Raw genomic sequence first — 20,458 nt, forward strand, 5'->3', positions numbered from 1 at the left:
CTCGGGTTACTCTTGGAATAATCCATTTGGTCCGGTGGGTGCCTCGAGAGTGCTCCGGATTGATTCTTGTTAGAACAATAACACAAGAATCTCACCAACGATTAACACTCAATTCATTATTCAAACAAATGATTCAAGAAGAATTACAGACTCAATTGAATTGTGCTCACCTAACCCTAATCCCCAATCTACCTTTTATACTAATTAGCAACGGCTAATAACTGCCTAAACAGACATCTTAACAAACATCTTTCTAGATTCACACGTATGACCCCTACACATTATTAAACATTCTAAACAAGAACATGACTTATGCAAAAGTTACGCAACAGACCCTCTACTTACAAAAATAGTCTAAAAAGAAGTTAGACTTTCTCCAACTTATCCCAACAATCTCCACCTTTGGATAAAGTCTATCCAACATTGAGCAGTTCACAACAATATTCAAACTTTGGTCCAGGCAATACCTTAGTGAATATATCAGCAGCATTCTCTAAGGTATCCACCTCTTTAATCAGCACCTTTCTTGATTTCACCACATCTCTTATAAAATGCAATTTCACATTTATATGTTTGGTCCTTTCATGATAAACCTGATTCTTTGTCAACTGCACTGCACTTTGACAATTACATAATACCACAATTTTATCAACTTCTATACCCAGATCAGTAACAAACCCTCTAAGCCACATGCTCGCTTTCACTACTTCAATTAGAGCAACATACTTAGTTTCTGTAGTTGACAAAGTTACTATATGTTGTAATGTAGCCTTCCCGCTAACAAGAGAACCAAACAACTTAAAAGCATATCCAGTCATTGACTTTCCCTTATTCAGATCTTTAGCAAAATCTGAATCTGAATAACCCAAAACCTGTTCATCAAAACTATCTCTTCCAAACACCACACCTTTGTCTTGTGTACCTCTGAGATACCTAAGTATCCACTTGACTGCCTCCCAGTGTATTTTCCCAGGATTTGAAACATACCTGCTGACCATGCTAACTGCAAATCCCAGATCAGGTCTTGTGCAAATCATAAGGTACATTAGGCTTCCAACTACATTTGCATAAGGATACTTCTCCATAATTTTCTTTTCATCTTCAGTTTAAGGAGAGTCTCTTATCAAAGCTTAAAATGTTGAGCCAATGGTGTTGAAACAGGTTTACTATCTTCCATAGCAAAGCTTTCCAACACCCTTTTAATATATGACCTTTGATTCAAATACAACAATCTCTGATCTCTATCTCTGAGAATCTCCATACCCAGAATCCTTTTAGCCGGCCCCAGTTCCTTCATATCAAACTCTTGGTTCAACAAATTCTTTGTATCTTTGATTACCTGTTGGTTCTGATAAGCCATCAACATATCATCTACATATAACAATAGATACACACACTTTCCCTGCTCATACTCTCCAATGTACACACAACTGTCATACTTACTTCTATTGAAGCCATGAGAGACAATATAGTCATCAAATCTAAGATGCCATTGCCTAGGTGATTGTTTTAAACCATACAAAGACCTCAGCAACAAACATACCTTATCTTCATGTCCTTCAACTTTAAACCCTTGAGGCTGCTTCATGTATATCTAATTGCTCCAGCTCAAAATTTTTGTATGCAGTTAATGCCAATATTACCCTTATAGAGGTATGCTTTACCACATGAGAAAAACTTTCATTGTAATCCGCACCAGCTCTCTGTGTGAAACCTTTAGCCACCAACCTTGCCTTGTATCTTGGCAATTCTCTTGGCATCCATTCTTTAACCTTCTAAATCCACTTATAGGATACAAGCTTCTGATCCTTTGGCTTATCCACTAACTCACAGGTTTCATTTATATACAAGGACTTTATTTCTTCTTTCATTGTCACTTGCCATTTGTCTTTCTCAACAGAACTAATGGTTTCATTATAAGACAGTGGTTCATTTATACTATCATGTTCAATAACACTAAAGACAAATGCAGAAATATCCTCTTGTGTTCTAAACCTTACAGGTTTCACTATTTGTCTTCTTGTTCTGTCTTTAGCAATGCATTACCCTGATGACTGATCACTTGTATTCTCTGATGAAATATGACCACCTTGACCCACATTAGTTTGTTCAGAACTACTTTCAACGTGTTCACTTGCCATAGGCTCTACCTCAACCTGAACTCTCTTGACTCTTTTATCAGATCTAACATTTCTTCTATGACTTTAACATTTCTGCTGTTAATAACATTTCTGAGCCTTGTTCTCTACCTTACCATTATTTACATATGAATAAGCTAAAGAACCAAATACCTTCAAGTCTTCAAAATCTGTTACAGGTAGACCTGACCACTTCCCCATAGGCACCATGATTTTAATGGCTGAAGATGGTGACCTATTAATGACATGTGCAGCAGTCTTTAAAGCTTCAGCCCAAAAACTTTTAGGTAGCCCAGATTGATGAACCATATACCTAACTCTTTCAAGTAGGGTCCTGTTCATCCTTTCTACAAGACCATTTTGTTGTGGGGTTCCAGGTATTGTTTAATGCCTAGCAATACCTTTGTTTCTACAAAAACTGTGAAACTCATTACTGCAGAATTCCAGACCATTATCTGTTCTTAGTTTCTTGACCTTTCTTTCAGATTGTGTCTCTACAAGAACTTTCCACTCCATGAATTTTTCAAATGCTTCATGCTTGTGTTTTAAAGGATACACCCACGCCCTCCTTGAGTAGTCATCAATCAAGGATAAGAAATACAAAGCTCCTCCTAAAGACATGGTTCCTGCTAGCCCCATAGATCTGCATGAACATAATCTAGGACCTCTTTTGTGTCACAACCCCCGTCCCCTTACACAAAGAGAGGAACGGGCGGCCGCGGCCAGTTTCGGTGGTATCCTATTATTGTCTAATTTGGCAGCGGAATTTTAATTAGGACCGTAGTTACAAAATATTTTATCAGAGTAAAATACCACATTTTCATATTAAACACATGGGATAAACCCAAGTTTGCAGTACACTCAGTTTCATAGGAATAAATCCTATTTTTATTTAATAAAAACATCTATTTTATTTTAGGTAACTTTATTGCCACTTTTCCAAGCCTTCAGTGCTGTCCAGCTGGCTTCTACTTGGCTTTTACATATTGTTACTTGAAACGCGTTTAAAAACATTTTGTCAGTAGGAAATACTGGTGAGTGAATCCAGTTTAATCAAGTTTAAATAAGAACCATTGTACAGTATTGAGAGCGGTCTCGCAATTACATTTGTTTCCAAGTTATACAAATTACTGTCACGGCCCTTGATCCGGTTTGACCCGTTTCAGGAGCCGCAGGACAGAAATCCCGTGATATTTATTTATGTGATTTTTGCAGCGGAATTTTAACATCAGGATCGTTGTAAAGCTAAAACTTTTCCCGATTATTTTTATTTTACAATTCGGGATAAAACCCCGATAATTTACAATACATAAGTTTTTAGTGATAAATCCTTATTTCAAAACATATTTCTTTATTTTATACTGAGCCACTATTTTAAGCTTGAAATGCCCCTCAGCACTTTTCCTGATTTACAGCAGATCACCTGAAACATGTTTGAAAAAGGTTTTGTCAGCGGGAAATACTGAGTGAATCATTCTATTTACTGAAAACGACACATTTGTTATAATTCACAGCATTAAGGGTTTTTACATATGTTTATTATCAACCAACTTTCAAGAATAGGTATTTGTCACAGACCAGCTCTGTGACTGTGGTCATATCACCATTGGCAGTCCCAATGAGTGACATATATCACTTACTTTTAGGCTCGCCCACCTAATGTGATTAAAACAATAATAATATTGTGCACAATACCCCACATACCGGCTGTAATTTGGTGATTACATAAACTTAATCACTGTAATTATAACTTTGAAAAATGATTTGGAGTATTGTAAAACAGTTGATAAAAAGAGAATGACTCACATTGCAGATTTAGTACGGATAGAATATGAGTTAGCCCTGTTAACCTAATTTCAACAATAATGCACACAAAACAGGGTTAGTGATCAATACAGCAGTTACGATAACTCACGAGATCAAATTCTCACAATGAACGACAAAGCGCCATACTTAAACATTCATCGATTTAATGACGAACGACAAAGTATAACCCTAATGTGGGCAACACTTAAACATTCTTTGGATATATTGATCTCGGAAAATGAATCGTAATAGCGATCGAGTAATTACCCTGTTCCACGACAGCGATTCGATATTAGTGTGTGTTTAATTGTGGTGTTTATTGCTCTAATTCGACGTACATGCCACCAATTTACATCGTTTAAACTTCAGAATGCTACTGCCAATGTCTCCTATTTATAGTAAAATTTGAGACTCCCTTACGGACCGTATGCCTCAACCCTTACGGTCCGTAAAGGAACCGGTTGGCTTACGGTCCGTAAGGACCTACCCTTACTATCTGTAAAGGGTGCAGTCTATATGGTAGACTAGCCTAGTCAGTGGTATAGGCTGGGTGATTCATTCAAAATCGAATTTCGGTAGTTACAACGCAAATTTAAAGATAATTATCAAGTAGGGTTTAACCCCCCCTGAGTTTTAGGGGCCCTGATCCTGATTCCGATTATTTCGAAAATTTCGGGGTTAGTGCGGAATTACTTAGGTGTCTCAATTAGGGTTTCCTTATTGACTAATTATCATTTTAATTATAAATTTTAATGAAAGTTGTTACATCCTCCCCACCTTAGGAAAAATCTCGTCCTCGAGATTTATTGAAACAGATGAGGGTACTTGCGCTTCATTTCTGACTCCAGTTCCCAAGTATATTCTGGTCCTCTCTTTGAATTCCATTTGACTTTCACCAGTACTAGTCGCTTGTGTTTGAGAAACTTGACTTTTCGATCTTCTATTTGTAAGGGTTTCTCTATGAATTTCAGCTTTTCATTTACCTCTATTTCTTGAAGAGGTACTACCAGGGATTCGTCTGATAGACATTTCTTGAGATTGGATACATGAAATACATCATGTACTCCAGCTAGTTCTTCTGGTAGTTGTAAGCGATAAGCAACTGGCCCGATTCGTTGAATCACTGGGAATGGTCCAACATATCTTGGACTCAGTTTTCCTTTCTTACCGAATCGTACTACTCCTTTCCAAGGAGATACTTTTAAAAGTACTTTGTCTCCTATCTGGAATTCGAGTGGCTTGCGACGATTGTCTGCATAGCTTTTCTGGCGATCTCTGGTTGTTTTCAATCTTTCCTTGATTTGAGTTATCTTGTCTGTGGTTTCTTGCACAATTTCCGGACCTGATAATTGACTTTCTCCTATTTGTGACCAACATACTGGTGTTCTGCACTTGCGTCCATACAGTGCTTCGAATGGGGCGGCTTCGATACTTGAGTGATAACTATTGTTATAGGAGAATTCAATTAATGGTAAATGGTTATCCCAATTACCTCCAAAGCAAATTACACATGCTCGGAGCATGTCTTCTAGAGTTTGGATCGTCCTTTCACTTTGTCCGTCTGTCTGTGGATGATATGCAGTACTTAGATTGAGTCGGGTTCCCATTGATTCTTGGAAACTTGTCCAGAAACGGGAAGTGAAACGACTATCTCTATCCGATACAATGGAGAGTGGAACTCCATGTAAGGATACTATTTCATCTACGTATAACTTGGCTAACCTTTCCATGCTAAAGGTTTCCTTTATTGGTAGAAAATGAGCTGATTTGGTTAATCGGTCCACGATTACCCAAATTGCATCATTACCTTTTCTGGTTTTGGGTAACTTAGTAACAAAGTCCATTGTTATGAGTTCCCATTTCCATACAGGCATTTCTAACTGTTGTAGTAGACCTGAGGGTTTCTGATGCTCGGCTTTAACTTGTGAACAAGTTAAACATTTAGACACGTATTCGGCTATATCCTTTTTCATTCCTATCCACCAAAAATTCTTTCTTAAATCTTGGTACATCTTATTGTTTCCTGGGTGTATGGTATACCTAGATTTATGAGCTTCCTCTAAAATCTTTGATCTTAAATTTCCCTGTTTAGGTACCCAAATTCTACTTTTATGGAATTTCCAAATTCCATCATTTCCTTGTTCCAATTCTTTTAGGTAACCTTTCATTCCCTCAGCATCGTCCTTCGTTGCTGTTTCCTGAATTTCCTTCGATTGTTCCATTAAATCTACTTGTAGATTTATTCTAAGAGCACGGACTTGCTTTTGTTTCTCATGGAACTTACGACTTAAGGCGTCTGCGACTATGTTTGCCTTTCCTTCGTGATATTGAATATTACAATCGTAATCACTCAGGATTTCCATCCATCTTCTTTGCCTCATGTTTAATTCTTTTTGCACAAATATATACCTTAAACTCTTATTATCTGTATAAATAGTAAACTTACTTCCATACAGATAATGTCTCCATATCTTAAGGGCAAAAATTATAGCTCCTAATTCTAAATCATGAGTCGTATAGTTTTCTTCGTGCTTTTTCAATTGTCTGGAAGCATACGCAATCACCTTTTTGCGTTGCATTAACACACATCCGTATCCTAATTTTGAAGCATCACAATATACTTCAAAACCTTCCGTTCCTTTTGGTAAGGCTAAGATTGGAGCATTGGTTAACTTCTGCTTTAAAATTCTGAAGGCTTCTTATTGTTTAGGTCCCCACTCAAACTTAGTGGCTTTACAGGTTAGCTTAGTTAATGGTACAACTATCTTAGAAAAATCCTTAATAAACCGTCTATAATATCCGGCTAAACCTATAAAACTTCTAATTTCCATTGCAGTTTGCGGAACCTTCCAATTGGTAGTTGCATCTATCTTAGCAGGATCTACGTGAATACCTTCGTGATTCACCATGTGTCCTAAGAATTGCACTTCTTGTAGCCAAAATTCACACTTCGAGAATTTAGCGTACAACTTTTCTTTTCTTAACAATGTTAAGAGTACATGCAAGTGTTGGCAATGTTCGACCTGACTTTTTGAATAAATAAGTATATCGTCTATGAAAACAATTACAAATTTATCCAAATATGGTTTATAGATTCTGTTCATCATGTCCATAAATGCTGCAGGTGCATTAGTTAATCCGAAGGGTATGACTGTAAACTCATAATGTCCATACCTAGTCCTAAAAGCAGTTTTAGGTATGTCTTCTTCTTGAACCTTTAATTGATGATATCCGGAGCGCAAGTCTATCTTAGAAAAATATTTAGCGCCTTGTAATTGATCGAAAAGATCATCAATCCTAGGTAATGGGTATCGATTCTTAATTGTAACCTTATTCAACTCTCTATAATCAATACACATTCTCATTGATCCATCTTTCTTTTTCACAAACAATACTGGTGCACCCCAAGGGGATGAACTAGGTTGTATAAATCATTTGCTTAGTAATTCATCTAATTGCTTCTTTAATTGTAGCATTTCGGTAGGAGCTAACCGATAGGGTGCCTTGGCTATCGGTGTAGTTCCTGGAATTAGGTGAATCCTAAATTCTACCTCTCTATCTGGTGGTAATCCGGGTAACTCTTCCGGAAAAACATCTGGGTATTCTGAGACTACAGGAATTTCCTTAAGTTCTTTTCCTTTAGTACAAATGATCACTGAACTCATATATACTATTCCTTGTTTCCGTTCATAATTAGCAACTTTCATTACTGATATGAACTTTAGTGGCTTCCGAGGCTTATCTCCTGAATTTTAATTACCTCTCCAGTAGGTGCTTGAATTTCTATAGAGTTTCTATCACAAATGATTTGAGCATGGTTGGCTATTAACCAATCCATTCCTAACACAACATCAAACTCAGCTAATTTCATAGGCAATAGGTTTGCAGTAAATTAATGACCTAAGAGTTCTATTTCTACTTTTTGCAAAACCTGATTGATTTTTACTGAATTCCCATCTGCAGTTTCGACTGTAAAAATCCGCCTAACGGTAGTTAAAGGTAACTTAAGATCTTGACAGAATGAAGTATTTATAAAACTTTGGTTTGCACCAGAGTCAAATAATACTTTTGCATAAACGTTGTGGACTAAAAACGTACCGGCTATCACATCCGGAATGAGTTCTGCTTCTTGAGTAGTTAGCTGGAATGCTCTGGCATTCTTCTTAGTAGCTCCTTCAGCTGCCTTGGGTTTGTTGTCTACTGGGTTAACTAACTTAGGACATTCTGGTTTGATATGTCCGGCTTCCCCACAATTGTAGCAAATTATGGATTTCTTCCTGCAGTTTTCTTCCTGATGTCCTATTGTTTTGCAAAAATTGCAAAGTTTCTTACATTTTCCAAAATGTTTCTTTTTCCAAATTTTGCAGAATGGCACAGTTGAAGATTGCCCTGTTCCTCTCTTCTTGAAATTACTATTACCCACCCTAAATCCTTGGGTAATTTTCTGAGCTAATTCCTTTTTCCTATCTTCATCTCTTGTGCGTATCAGTTCATCAGTTAAGGTGTTAGCTAATTCTACTGCATCGTCAATAGTGCGAGGGCTCGCAGCCTTAACGATATTGCGAATTTCGCTAATTAATCCCCAAATATAGCGAGAAATGAGTACCGGTTCTGGCGAAGCCAGTGTTGGTACTACTCTAGCATATTCAAAGAATGTCGAAGTGTAACCACGACAATCCACACCTAACATCCGATGGTTTAGGAACTTATTTGCCATTTGTTCCTTTTCATACTCAGGACAGAATTTTCTTTCAACCAGACTTTTGAATTCTTCCCAAGTCATAGCATAAGCTCTATTTCTTCCTTTAGCTTGTAGCACAGTGTTCCACCATTCGAGTGCTCCTTCTTTAAATAGATTTGACGCGTACATGACTTGATCATCTTCGGCACACTTGCTTATTGCAATCACTGCTTCGGTTTTCTCTATCCAACGCAGCGATGCAGTTGCCCCTTCATTGCCTGCAAATTCAGTGGGTTTACAAGCAAGGAATTCTTTGAAAGTGCAACCAGGTGTTGCAGCCTTTCGTTTCTTAGGGAGCGGCGTGTGCTGGGTTTCATTATCATGATTAACATGATTATTACCCCCGTTTATACTATTACTGAAGTTATCCTCAATAGTATGTTTACTAGGAATAATTTGTTGCGGTTCGATTGGATTTTTCACAGCAGCAACAAATGCTGGAATAGCGTTGGCTATCCCTTGAGCAACAATGGTTTCAATATCTTGTCTAGTCATATATTGATCTCCTGGATGTTGCTCCGATTGATTAACCTCATTTACTGGTTCATTACCACTATTTGCCATCTGATAATATATAATAATTGTTATTAGTAATTGATAACTAGCAAATTATACACAAACAATTCATAATGCACGTAAAATCAAAAACTATCTATTTCTCGATTCCATTTTATATCGGTATAGTATGCATCAATACACACCAATATTTTACAACGTTTTATTCGCTATGTTACAACTGGTTTCACTATTACTTTTTACTATTATACAACTAGAGTTTTACTATCCTTCTATCTCTCGTCACTTGTTACCCTAAAAACGAAGTTCCCTTTCGTCATATTTCCAGGCAATCTGTCCCCCTATCTCCCTGATTCTATTCCCGGCATCCATCAATTCTTCACCAAAATGGCGCAGTTCAGCCATATTCTCATGGCTCATTGGTGGATTAGGTAGGGGTTATGGGTCGAATTATGGAAGGAAGGAATAAGGGTCGTTGACAATATTTTGAAATTGCCAATCATTCGTCCACCATTCTTCCATTTCTACAGGTTGGGCATGGACTATTGGTTCTGGGATTGCTGGTGCAAAATTCATAGGGATTGGATTTTCGATAGGATAGGTAAAAATATTCGTATTGACAGGCTGCATAGTCTCACAGTTTGCCAATAGATTATCTATTTCTTCCTGAAAAGTAATTCTCTTGTTTTGATTAGAGCTCTCTCCCATTTCTACCCGAGTTGATCTAGCACCTTGCCCTACCTCCATTTCTATTTCTTGAGAATATTCCTCAAACTGTATTCCCATTTGCCTAGTATCTTCCTCGACTTCAATTTCTATTTCTGGCTGTTTACCACGTTCTTTTGCTATTTCTAAAGGATTGTTTATTTTAGGAAGTTTCTGGACTGGCTTTTTCCTACGGATACGATTTCCCCACACATAATTCTTCTTTTTCTTTCGTTTTGGTTTTGTCAAAGGTGGAGCATGGAATTCTACAGGTTGGTCTACATCAGCAAAGTATCCAGTAAATTCTTGGGAAACTTCTATTTTCACTGGGTAAAGATTGAGGTTCTGAAAAGGTTCAGATATTTCGTTCATGCTGTGTAGCATATATGCAAAATGCACAAAAATGCTAAGTTAAAACTTTGGAACAAAACATCAAAGTTTTATTGCATGCTATTTGTACAAAATACAAGAAAGAACATACTCAGATTTATTTATTTATTTACTTACTGAGAAGTGATATTACTAGATTTAGGGTATTTTTAAAGATTTGCATTTTCTGCCACAGTAGCTAGCATATACAAATTTGCCCATTTTTCATCTAGCTTATCTTCCCAGGGTGATTTATTGATTAAATCCTGGGTTTCCTTTTTAATCCTCTTTTCTCGGATTTGCTCCTTACTTTTCTTAATAATCATACTCCTTTTTCTAGGAGAAAGTGGTTTCTCATATTGTGCCTTACGCACAAATATTCCTTCTTCAGGAATTGTAGGGAGCTTTGAAAATTTAGTTTTGGATGAACTTCCTTCTTCGTAAATTGACCTATCTAATTTAAGATAGATATCTTGTAGCTTTTGCTTACCCATACTGTAACTAACAAATAATTAGTTTAAATAAAACATATAATCACATAATAGTAATCAGGAAAATTAAGTATCTTTTAAATACTTAATTAGCTTAACTCAGTGGCTCTGATACCACCTTGTTTCTGTCACGGCCCCCGATCCGGTTTGACCCGTTTCAGGAGCCGCAGGAAAGAAATCCCGTGATATTTATTTATGTGATTTTCGCAGCGGAATTTTAACATCAGGATCGTTGTAAAGCTAAAACTTTTCCCGATTATTTTTATTTACAATTCGGGATAAAACCCCGATAATTTACAATACATAAGTTTTTAGTGATAAATCCTTATTTCAAAACATTTTAAGCTTGAAATGCTCCTCAGCACTTTTCCTGATTTACAGCAGATCACCTGAAACATGTTTGAAAAAGGTTTTGTCAGCGGGAAATACTGAGTGAATCATTCTATTTACTGAAAACGACACATTTGTTATAATTCACAGCATTAAGGGTTTTTACATATGTTTATTATCAACCAACTTTCAAGAATAGGTATTTGTCATATACCAGCTCTGTGACTGTGGTCATATCACCATTGGCAGTCCCAATGAGTGACATATATCACTTACTTTTAGGCTCGCCCACCTAATGTGATTAAAACAATAATAATACTGTGCACAATACCCCACATACCGGCTGTAATTTGGTGATTACATAAACTTAATCACTATAATTATAACTTTGAAAAATGATTTGGAGTATTGTAAAACAGTTGATAAAAAGAGAATGACTCACATTGCAGATTTAGTACGGATAGAATATGAGTTAGCCCTGTTAACCTAATTTCAACAATAATGCACACAAAATAGGGTTAGTGATCAATACAGCAGTTACGATAACTCACGAGATCAAATTCTCACAATGAACGACAAAGCGCCATACTTAAACATTCATCGATTTAATGACGAACGACAAAGTATAACCCTAATGTGGGCAGCACTTAAACATTCTTTGGATATATTGATCTCGGAAAATGAATCGTAATAGCGATCGAGTAATTACCCTGTTCCGCGGCAGCGATTCGATATTAGTGTGTTTTTAATTGTGGTGTTTATTGCTCTAATTCGACGTACAAGCCACCAATTTACATCGTTTAAACTTCAGAATGCTACTGCCAATGTCTGCTATTTATAGTAAAATTTGAGACTCCCTTACGGACCGTATGCCTCAACCCTTACGGTCCGTAAAGGAACCGGTTGGCTTACGGTCCGTAAGGACCTACCCTTACGGTCCGTAAAGGGTGCAGTCTATATGGTAGACTAGCCTAGTCAGTGGTATATGCTGGGTGATTCATTTAAAATCGAATTTCAGTAGTTACAACGCAAATTTAAAGATAATTATCAAGTAGGGTTTAACCCCCCCTGAGTTTTAGGGGCCCTGATCCTGATTCCGATTATTCTGAAAATTTCGAGGTTAGTGCGGAATTACTTGGGTATCTCAATTAGGGTTTCCTTATTGACTAATTATCATTCTAATTATAAATTTTAATGAAAGTTGTTACAATTACCACCCACGGTACTGTCAAACCTGACTTGTTGAAATGTTACTCCTTGACCAGGTGGTAACAAATTTTTTATACAAAACCCCAACATCCTTACAAATACTCAATAACTGCTTAATATATAATTAATTAAGTGAGGTTTTGTAAAAACAGTTTGTAAAAAGGAGATTACTCACATTGCTTTCTTAGATTTTCTGTAAGGGTTTCCTGGGAATTATCTATAAATTACACAAATGCACACGTGTTAGTATAATAACTCATTTTAACATTAGTAATACCCTCCCCGAGATGGCATTCCAACGACTACGTCAGGAAGAACCACGACAGCTGTTACGGAACCCTAGATCAATCGGGCAGAATATCTAATACGTATCCAGGGTTATGATACTTACAACGGAGCAGAACCTCGTTATTTAGGGGGTATTATACCCAAGTATAGCTTCTACTACTTCAGAATTTGATTAGAAAGAAAAGAAATGAGCGAGTCGACTGAAAATCCGAGGCCTCCTTTATATAGGGTCTGATTTGGACCTTCTCGCAGCCCGCATAAGGGTAGCCAAGGGGCTACGCGGCCCGCGTCAAATATGGTCAACGGCGTAGGTGATCCGGGTCACCTAGTAGGTTCAACACGAGTCGGACATGTGTCAGCACCGGGTTTTGCCACACTTTCGATCTCTAGCGGCCCGCATAAGATCCTAAGGGGTCTACGCGGCCCGCGACAAGCCCAAAAATTGATTTTTAATTATTTTTAATTATATTTAAGGTATTCGGGGTCCGTTTTCACGTATGGGGTGTTTTTAGGAACATATTGGGATACTCTAAATATTTTTAGGGTGTCGGGAAATATTACGAGGGTGTCGGTTTAGGGTTGTTATATTTTGACCTATGACCCCTCTTGAGAACTTAACCTTATGTGCCTTTCCCATTATACAATTCTCACATAAACCAAATTCATATTCTACCAAGTCTTTTATCACACCTTGCTTTATTAACTCCTTCATTCCTTGACTACCCATATGGCCTAACCTTTTGTGCCATAACATGGCACTACTTTCTTTCTTTTCTGCTACTGCAACTTCACAACACATAGCATGACCATCTAAGACATAGATGTCATTGGCCCTTCTTGTACCAGTTAAAACTACCATAGACCCTTTTACAAATCTGGCCTTTCCATGCTTAAGACTAACAGTATAACCATTATTTTCACAGGTACCCAAAGAAATTAAATTTTTGGTCAATTTAGGAATATTCCTGACATTGTACAACTCTACTTCAGTGCCATTGGTAAGTTTAAGAACAACTGTGCCATGCCCTTCTATCATACATGCCCTGTCATCTCCTAGCTTTACTGAGCCAAGATTTTCTTTCTTGAACTCCTTAAAAAAACTTGTGTTTGGAGTCATATGATAAGATCCTCGAGAATCCATGATCCAATCATCTTTAGGACCATGATATGTGAGTACTAGTACATCTGCACTATCATATCCACCTAAAGATTCTTCAGAAGTCTTATGATGGCCTTGAGTCTTTGTTGAACTTGAAGATGAATCAAACTTAATTTGCTTCTTGTTTCTTTGTGGGCAATCTCTTTTCAAGTGTTTCTCAGAATTACATATGAAACACTTTCTTTTAAACTTTGACTTTGATCTCTCTTGCCCCTTTTGTTTGAATGGCCTCTGTTCAGTTCTTCCCCTTACAACCAGACCTTCACCAATATCTTCTTGTTCATCAGACTTCTTCTTCAATTCTTTAGAATTTAAGGCAGCTAAACATCTACCATGGATAACGAATCCCTCCCATACATAAGAGTATCCACAAAATGTTCATATGAACTCGGTAATGAAGTCAAGAATATGATTACTTGATCTGCATCATCTATACCTACCTCAATGTTTTCTAAATCAATAATGGGTTTATTAAACTCATTTGTATGATCTTCAAGGGACTTACCAGAAGCCAAATTGAATGTGTATTTCTTTAGATACAACCAATTAGCCAGTGACTTCGTCCTGTACAGGCTTTCTAGCTTGGTCCAGATTCAGGCAACTGTAGTCTCCTTTGAAACCTCCCTGAGTACTCTATCTCCGAGACTCAACACAATCTCGCTATGAGCCTTTTCCATTATCTCCTTCTTCTCCTTGTCTGTCAGATCTCCTAGAAGCTTATCTTCCCCTTTTAGGGCATCTACAACCCCATTATGAACTAATAGGGCCTTCATCTTCATCCTCCACAGACTAAAATCGTTTTTACCGTCAAATTAATCAAGAACAAGCTTTGTTGTTGATCCCATCATGAATAATCAAAATTTCTGATCAATCTTCAATGAAATTCTCTCTAAATCGAGCCACCGTGGCTCTGATACCAATTGTTGAACAATAACACAAGAATCTCACCAACGATTAACACTCAATTCATTATTCAAACAAACGATTCAAGAAGAATTACAGACTCAATACCTAACCCTAATCCCCAATTTACCTTTTATACTGATTAGCAACAGCTAATAACTGCCTAAACAGACATCTTAACGAACATCTTTCTAGATTGACACTTATGACCCCTGCGCATTATTAAACATTCTAAACAAGAACATGACTTATGCAGAAGTTACACAACAGACCCTCTACTTACAAAAACAGTCTAAAAGAAGTTAGACTTTCTCCAACTTATCCCAACAATTATGTTGGCCGTTCAAAAAAAAAGATCAATTGAACTATATATATATATATATATATATATATATATATATATATATATGAATAACAAAGAGGTTATAAATGAACTATATAAAGAGGTTATAAATGAACTATATATGAATACAAAAAGGATAAGTCCTTACTAATATATAACAACGTTAAGAGTATAAGTCAATGAAAATGTAATTGTTTTTAACATTAAAACGAAGCCATTTTATTCAATACCACCAAACATACAGCCACATGATCCACCCTAGCAAGTAGTTAAACTGGCCAAAAACAGAAACAAAAAACAGAGTAGTTGCAACCCATAACTTGTAACACCAAAACCTTTCCGTTTCTACCCAACCATATCCTCCAAATTGTCATTAAGAAAACTGCATACATGGCTTCCTTTTTGTTCTTCGACCCTTTCGCCGACTTGCATAAGTCCAGCATTTGATTCAACGACACAAACTGGAATGGAACTGGAACCTCCAGCCATACACATATACGTGACCACACTATTCTGGCCCAAATGCACTCAGCAATGATATGATATGGTCCACCGATTCCAACCCCAAATCATCTCTTGCATCTCCATCTCCCACAATTATACATCTTCTTGCAAGAGCATTGTATGTAGGAATACTTTTTACTAACCATTCTCTACACAAAACAATTTACCTTCAGGAATGCTATTGAGCTCCACTTGAAGTTTCAATATAGAGAACTCCCCAGCCATGTTTCCAAACTCCCAACCTTTTATATTCTGATTCATCAACATATCTCTTAGCCAAGCCGCTTGGTTAATCTCTTCGATCATGTCGAATAGCCTTCTCAACGCAATGTCCCAAAGTATTCCATGTTCGGTCCTTCTATAACTTTTATTAACTCTGACTGATTTTACCTTACACATAGAAAACACATCGGGAAACTAGTCATTTAGCTTGCCGCCTGGAATCCAGTTATGAAGCTAGAATCTAGCTGACTATTCCTTCCCCACTGAGCATACAAACTTTATTTCCAGATCGATGCCCCTGCTGCAAAACTCTCTATTTATTGACCCAATAGCATTCCATACACCAAGCAGAGTGTTCTTACTAGGAACCAGCCCCCCGAGCTCCTTCCTTTCATATTACATTAATAACATTAACCCAAAGCGGTTCCCGGATGATTTGTAGCGCCACCACCATTTTGAGAGGAGGCCTAAGTTCATATATTCAAAGTAAATGTAATTGTCGTACTATTTTTTTCGCAAAATCAAATCAAGATATGATACAAACATACATACCTTTTCATGCTACCCTTCACGCTGGTGCGAACAACACTTTAGCTTTTCAACATTCAAATGGCACAATTACTCAAAAAAGAAAGTAACTAAATGATGGATCTTCCAACTTCATGCTAGATTTGAGCAAAATTCATGAAGTGTACAACCAAAATAAAATAATATATGGATAAGAACCCTTAAACCAAAATCGACGATGTAGAAATTAGAATCACGTATTGTTGGGTGAATTGGTGTGGAGGCTCGATCAAGGGAGGGCGGCCGACCCTAGCTTTGAGTCGGCCCACACATCTTTATTTGGCAGTTAAATTAGGATTTCAATTTAGTCGGCCCTAGTTATCTCTATGTGGGCTTGGGCCTAACTTGGGTTTCCAAACCCTAGATTAGTCTTTATATATTGATATCATTGTACTTGTAATTCCTTGAGCACCTGAATGATAAAGAAACCCTAGTTGCAGCACAGTGGATGTAGGTCAGCCGACCGAACCACTTTAAATCTTCGTGTCGTTTATAGCTTTCGTGTGTGTGTGTTCAGTTTCGTGTGTGTATTCAATCCTAGTGATACTAACAACTGGCATCAGAGCTTTGGCTCTTGATCGGGATTACACGAGAACCACCACCTTCAGTTCTTTTGCCGTCAGCCACCCAGTCAACCATCGCCGCCACCCTAGCGACGCTAGGGTTCTGCCGCCGTCGCAGAAGGAGTTTTGGGTTCTGTTTTTTCAAAAGCTTTAACAACCAGTCATGAAACCGTTTTCATTTGAAGATTGGCCCCTTTCTTGAAGCTTATGGGATTCAGATGGGACATCTATTGAAGCTTATGGGATTTCGATGGATGAATCCCAAGCCCTTGTCGATTGGGTGCCCCCTTAGTGGGGTTTTGTTACTTGCTCACCTTTTCATTTTGATTCAAAATGTGTTCATATTCCATAACATTATATACATTTTCCATAAAAAACTACTAATCTTCAATTTACACCCGTAGTATCCTAGACGAATTATCGCCACCAATCTTTTTCGTGTATACAAGCTAGAAATGAAACGTCTCGTGTATACAAGCTACAAATGAAACGTCCAATTTCTCTGATAGAATCTATATGCATAGCATTTTAATCAGACAAGGCATATGATATTGTTTCTATCATCTCTTAATTTCCTTGTCCGTACTCATTAATTTTCTACCAAATTTGACGTGTAATTTACTGTTAAATTCATTTGATGGTTTTAACTATATATTATATTTGAATACCAATTTTGTCAACATCTTATGATCTATTATATTAGCAATTTCTTTGTTGTTTTATAGTTTGTTACTTGCTTAATTAGTACATAGTTTTTCATCACCAATTTGTAGTTATTATTTCAAATTTACAGTTTTGAGCAGTAACTTATTTTTCTCTGAAATGATGTCTTAAAGGAGGAGCAAGTACAACAATTGGGTAAGGATCAAGTTGACGAAAAACTTGAGAAAGCAAGGCATGAAATTCTTGTAAGACACTAACACCTTTCTATCTTTCTTACTTCATTTTTTTTGTTAGTGAAATGTTTATAAAAGATAAAATCCATAAATTGAAATACATTAGATAAAATTTGAATATGATAAATTTGGAACAATCACGTTTATCATTTACCAAATACAGAACAATAGAGATACTCAATTATTATAAACTGGGTTAGAAACTTGTGTATTATAGAGGGTTGAGTTAATGAGATATTAAATAGTTATTAATAAACCTTAAAAATAAAATAAATAGTCGAGAAAATAAGTATTAAGAAAATAAGAGAGACTCTGAGATGGAGTTAACCCAGTAGACTAAAATGAAAACATTAAAAACCTTTTGACTAAACTTAACCAGCAAAATAACATAAACCAGAAAAACTAAAATAACGTTTAACACTAAAATTTAAAAGTCCAAAATATTCTTTCTAATCAACCCCACTAATCCTTATTTAAATAACAAAATAAATAAAGTTATACACCTGACAAGTCGTCACACCGGAAAAGATGATTCGAAAGTGGTTGTAACTATTGCTATCACCTTTTGCCAAATACTATTTGTTTATTTAATGAGCCTTTATTTAAAGTATTACTGATAATAATTTTCAGGAAATTTTTATTTATAGAGGCAGTGGATATGTGGATTAAGATGGGTGTCTTGAGGAGACTATTTGCACACTTGGTGCGCAGATAGTCAGCCTAAAAAGGTTTTTTGTCCTATATGCAAACCCTGCATTGTCAAGCTATGGCCAAAGCGCGGCGTTTTGGTCCGGTTAACCAGACAAAACAAAGACTGACGGGTCTGTTGACCCGACCAAAACGTCGAGCTTTGGCCGCGTTTTGGTCCTGTCAACCAGACACCCTGCAAGTCCTTTGTCTGGTTGACATGACCAAAATGCGGCCAAAGCTCGGCGTTTTGATCGGTCAACAGACCCGTCAGTCTTTTGTCTGGTTGACCGGACCAAAACGTCGCGCTATGGCCGCAGCTCGACACTGCAGGGTATGCATGTAAGACAAAAAAATCTTTTTAATGTGCATATAGGCATTTGGGTGTGTCAATAGGTACACCCCTCTTAAATTCTTGAGAGGTAGCTTATTTGAAAGGTGGCTTTCCTTAAGTGGAATACTGCCAGCAACTTGTTGTAAGATATGCATGCAAATAAAGAGATAAGGTTGGTCAACTTAAGTCAAACAAGCAATGTTTTTATATTATTGAGTAAACTCTTAAAATGGTCTTTAAGGTTTGGTGACTTTTGTCACTTTAGTTCAAAACTCAAATCTTTTGAATTTGGGTCCTAGTGGTTTTAATTTTGTTGTCATTTTCATCCAAAATCTAGCAAGATTTTTCAGTTAAATCCAGTTTTTTTTTTTTTTTGTCTTTTTCTCCCTTTTAATGAAGGGCAAAATGGTTAGATTTTTTTAATTCGTTATAATAAAATGTTAAAATATCATTTTGCCATTCACTAAAAGGGGAGAAAAAGACAAAAAAAAAACTGGATGTTAACTGAATATCTTACCAGATTTTGATTTTGGATGAAAATGGCAAAAAAATTAAAACCACAGAGACCTGAATTCAAAAGGTTTGAGTTTTGACAAAAATCACCAAACCTTAAAGACCATTTTAAGAGTTTACTCAATAATATAAAAACATTGCTTGTTTGACTTAAGTTGAACAACCTTATCTCTTTATTTGCATCCATATCTTACAACAAGTTGCTGGCAGTATTCTACTTAAGGAAAGCCAACTTTCAAATAAGCTACCTCTCAAGAATTTAAGAGGGGTGTACCTATTGGCACACCCAAATGCCTATATGCACATTAAAAAAGATTATTTTGTCTTACATGCATACCCTGCAGTGTCGAGCTGTGGCCATAGCGCGGAGTTTTGGTCCGGTCAACCAGACAAAAGACTGACGGGTCTGTTGACCGATCAAAACGTCGAGCTTTGACCGCATTTTGGTCATGTCAACCAGACAAAAGACTTGCAAGGTGTCTAGTTGAAACGGTTCAGCTAGAAACGGTTCGGTTTGAAACGGTTCAGCTCGAAACGGTTCGGCTCGAAACGGTTCGGCTCGAAACGGTTCGGCTCGAAACGGTTCAACTCGAAACGGTACGGGTCGAAACGGTTCGGGTCGAAACGGTTCGGGTCGAAACAGTACGGGTCGAAACGGTTCAGCTCGAAACGGTACGGGTCGAAACAGTTCGTGTCGAAACGGTACGGGTCGAAACGGTTCGTGTCGAAACGGTTTAGCTCGAAACGGTTCGAGTCGAAAAGGTACGGGTCGAAACGGGACGGGTCGAAACGGCTCAGCTCGAAACGGTACGGGTCGAAACGGTTCGCGTCGAAACGGTTCAACTCGAAACGGTTCGGGTTCGAAACAGTTCGCGCCGAAACGGATTTTTTGTATTTTTTTAGAATTTTTTAGAATTTTTAGAATTTTATTATTTTTTAGAATTTTTTGGAATTTTTTTGATTTTTTGGAATTGGATCAAAATGGCATTTGAAAACGTTTAAAATGAAAATCCCCAAAATACCCCTGGTTAAAGATGGAGTTTTTGGATGGAGTTAGTGTATGTGATCAAAATGGCAATAAAAGGGAAAAGTCAGGGACCCAGAGGCAAAAAAAATACTATTTGGACTAAAATGGCAAATTTAAACAAAACTCAGGGACTAAAATGGCAAATTT

At 37.1% G+C, this 20,458-nt stretch overlaps 1 protein-coding gene across 1 annotated transcript in view; it reads left to right on the forward strand.

The window, feature by feature from the left end:
* LOC110888995 (tyrosine-protein kinase JAK2) overlaps window positions 1–20,458 on the forward strand; it is a 39,536-nt gene that overhangs the window by 15,984 nt on the left and 3,094 nt on the right. Inside the window, exon 6 of the mRNA XM_035980376.1 lies at window positions 17,691–17,762. Coding sequence (XP_035836269.1) covers window positions 17,691–17,762 — 72 coding nt within the window. The remainder of the gene's footprint in view (window positions 1–17,690; window positions 17,763–20,458) is intronic.

Source organism: Helianthus annuus, chromosome 11 (genome assembly GCF_002127325.2).
Source record: "Helianthus annuus cultivar XRQ/B chromosome 11, HanXRQr2.0-SUNRISE, whole genome shotgun sequence".
Taxonomy (NCBI): Eukaryota; Viridiplantae; Streptophyta; class Magnoliopsida; order Asterales; family Asteraceae; genus Helianthus; species Helianthus annuus.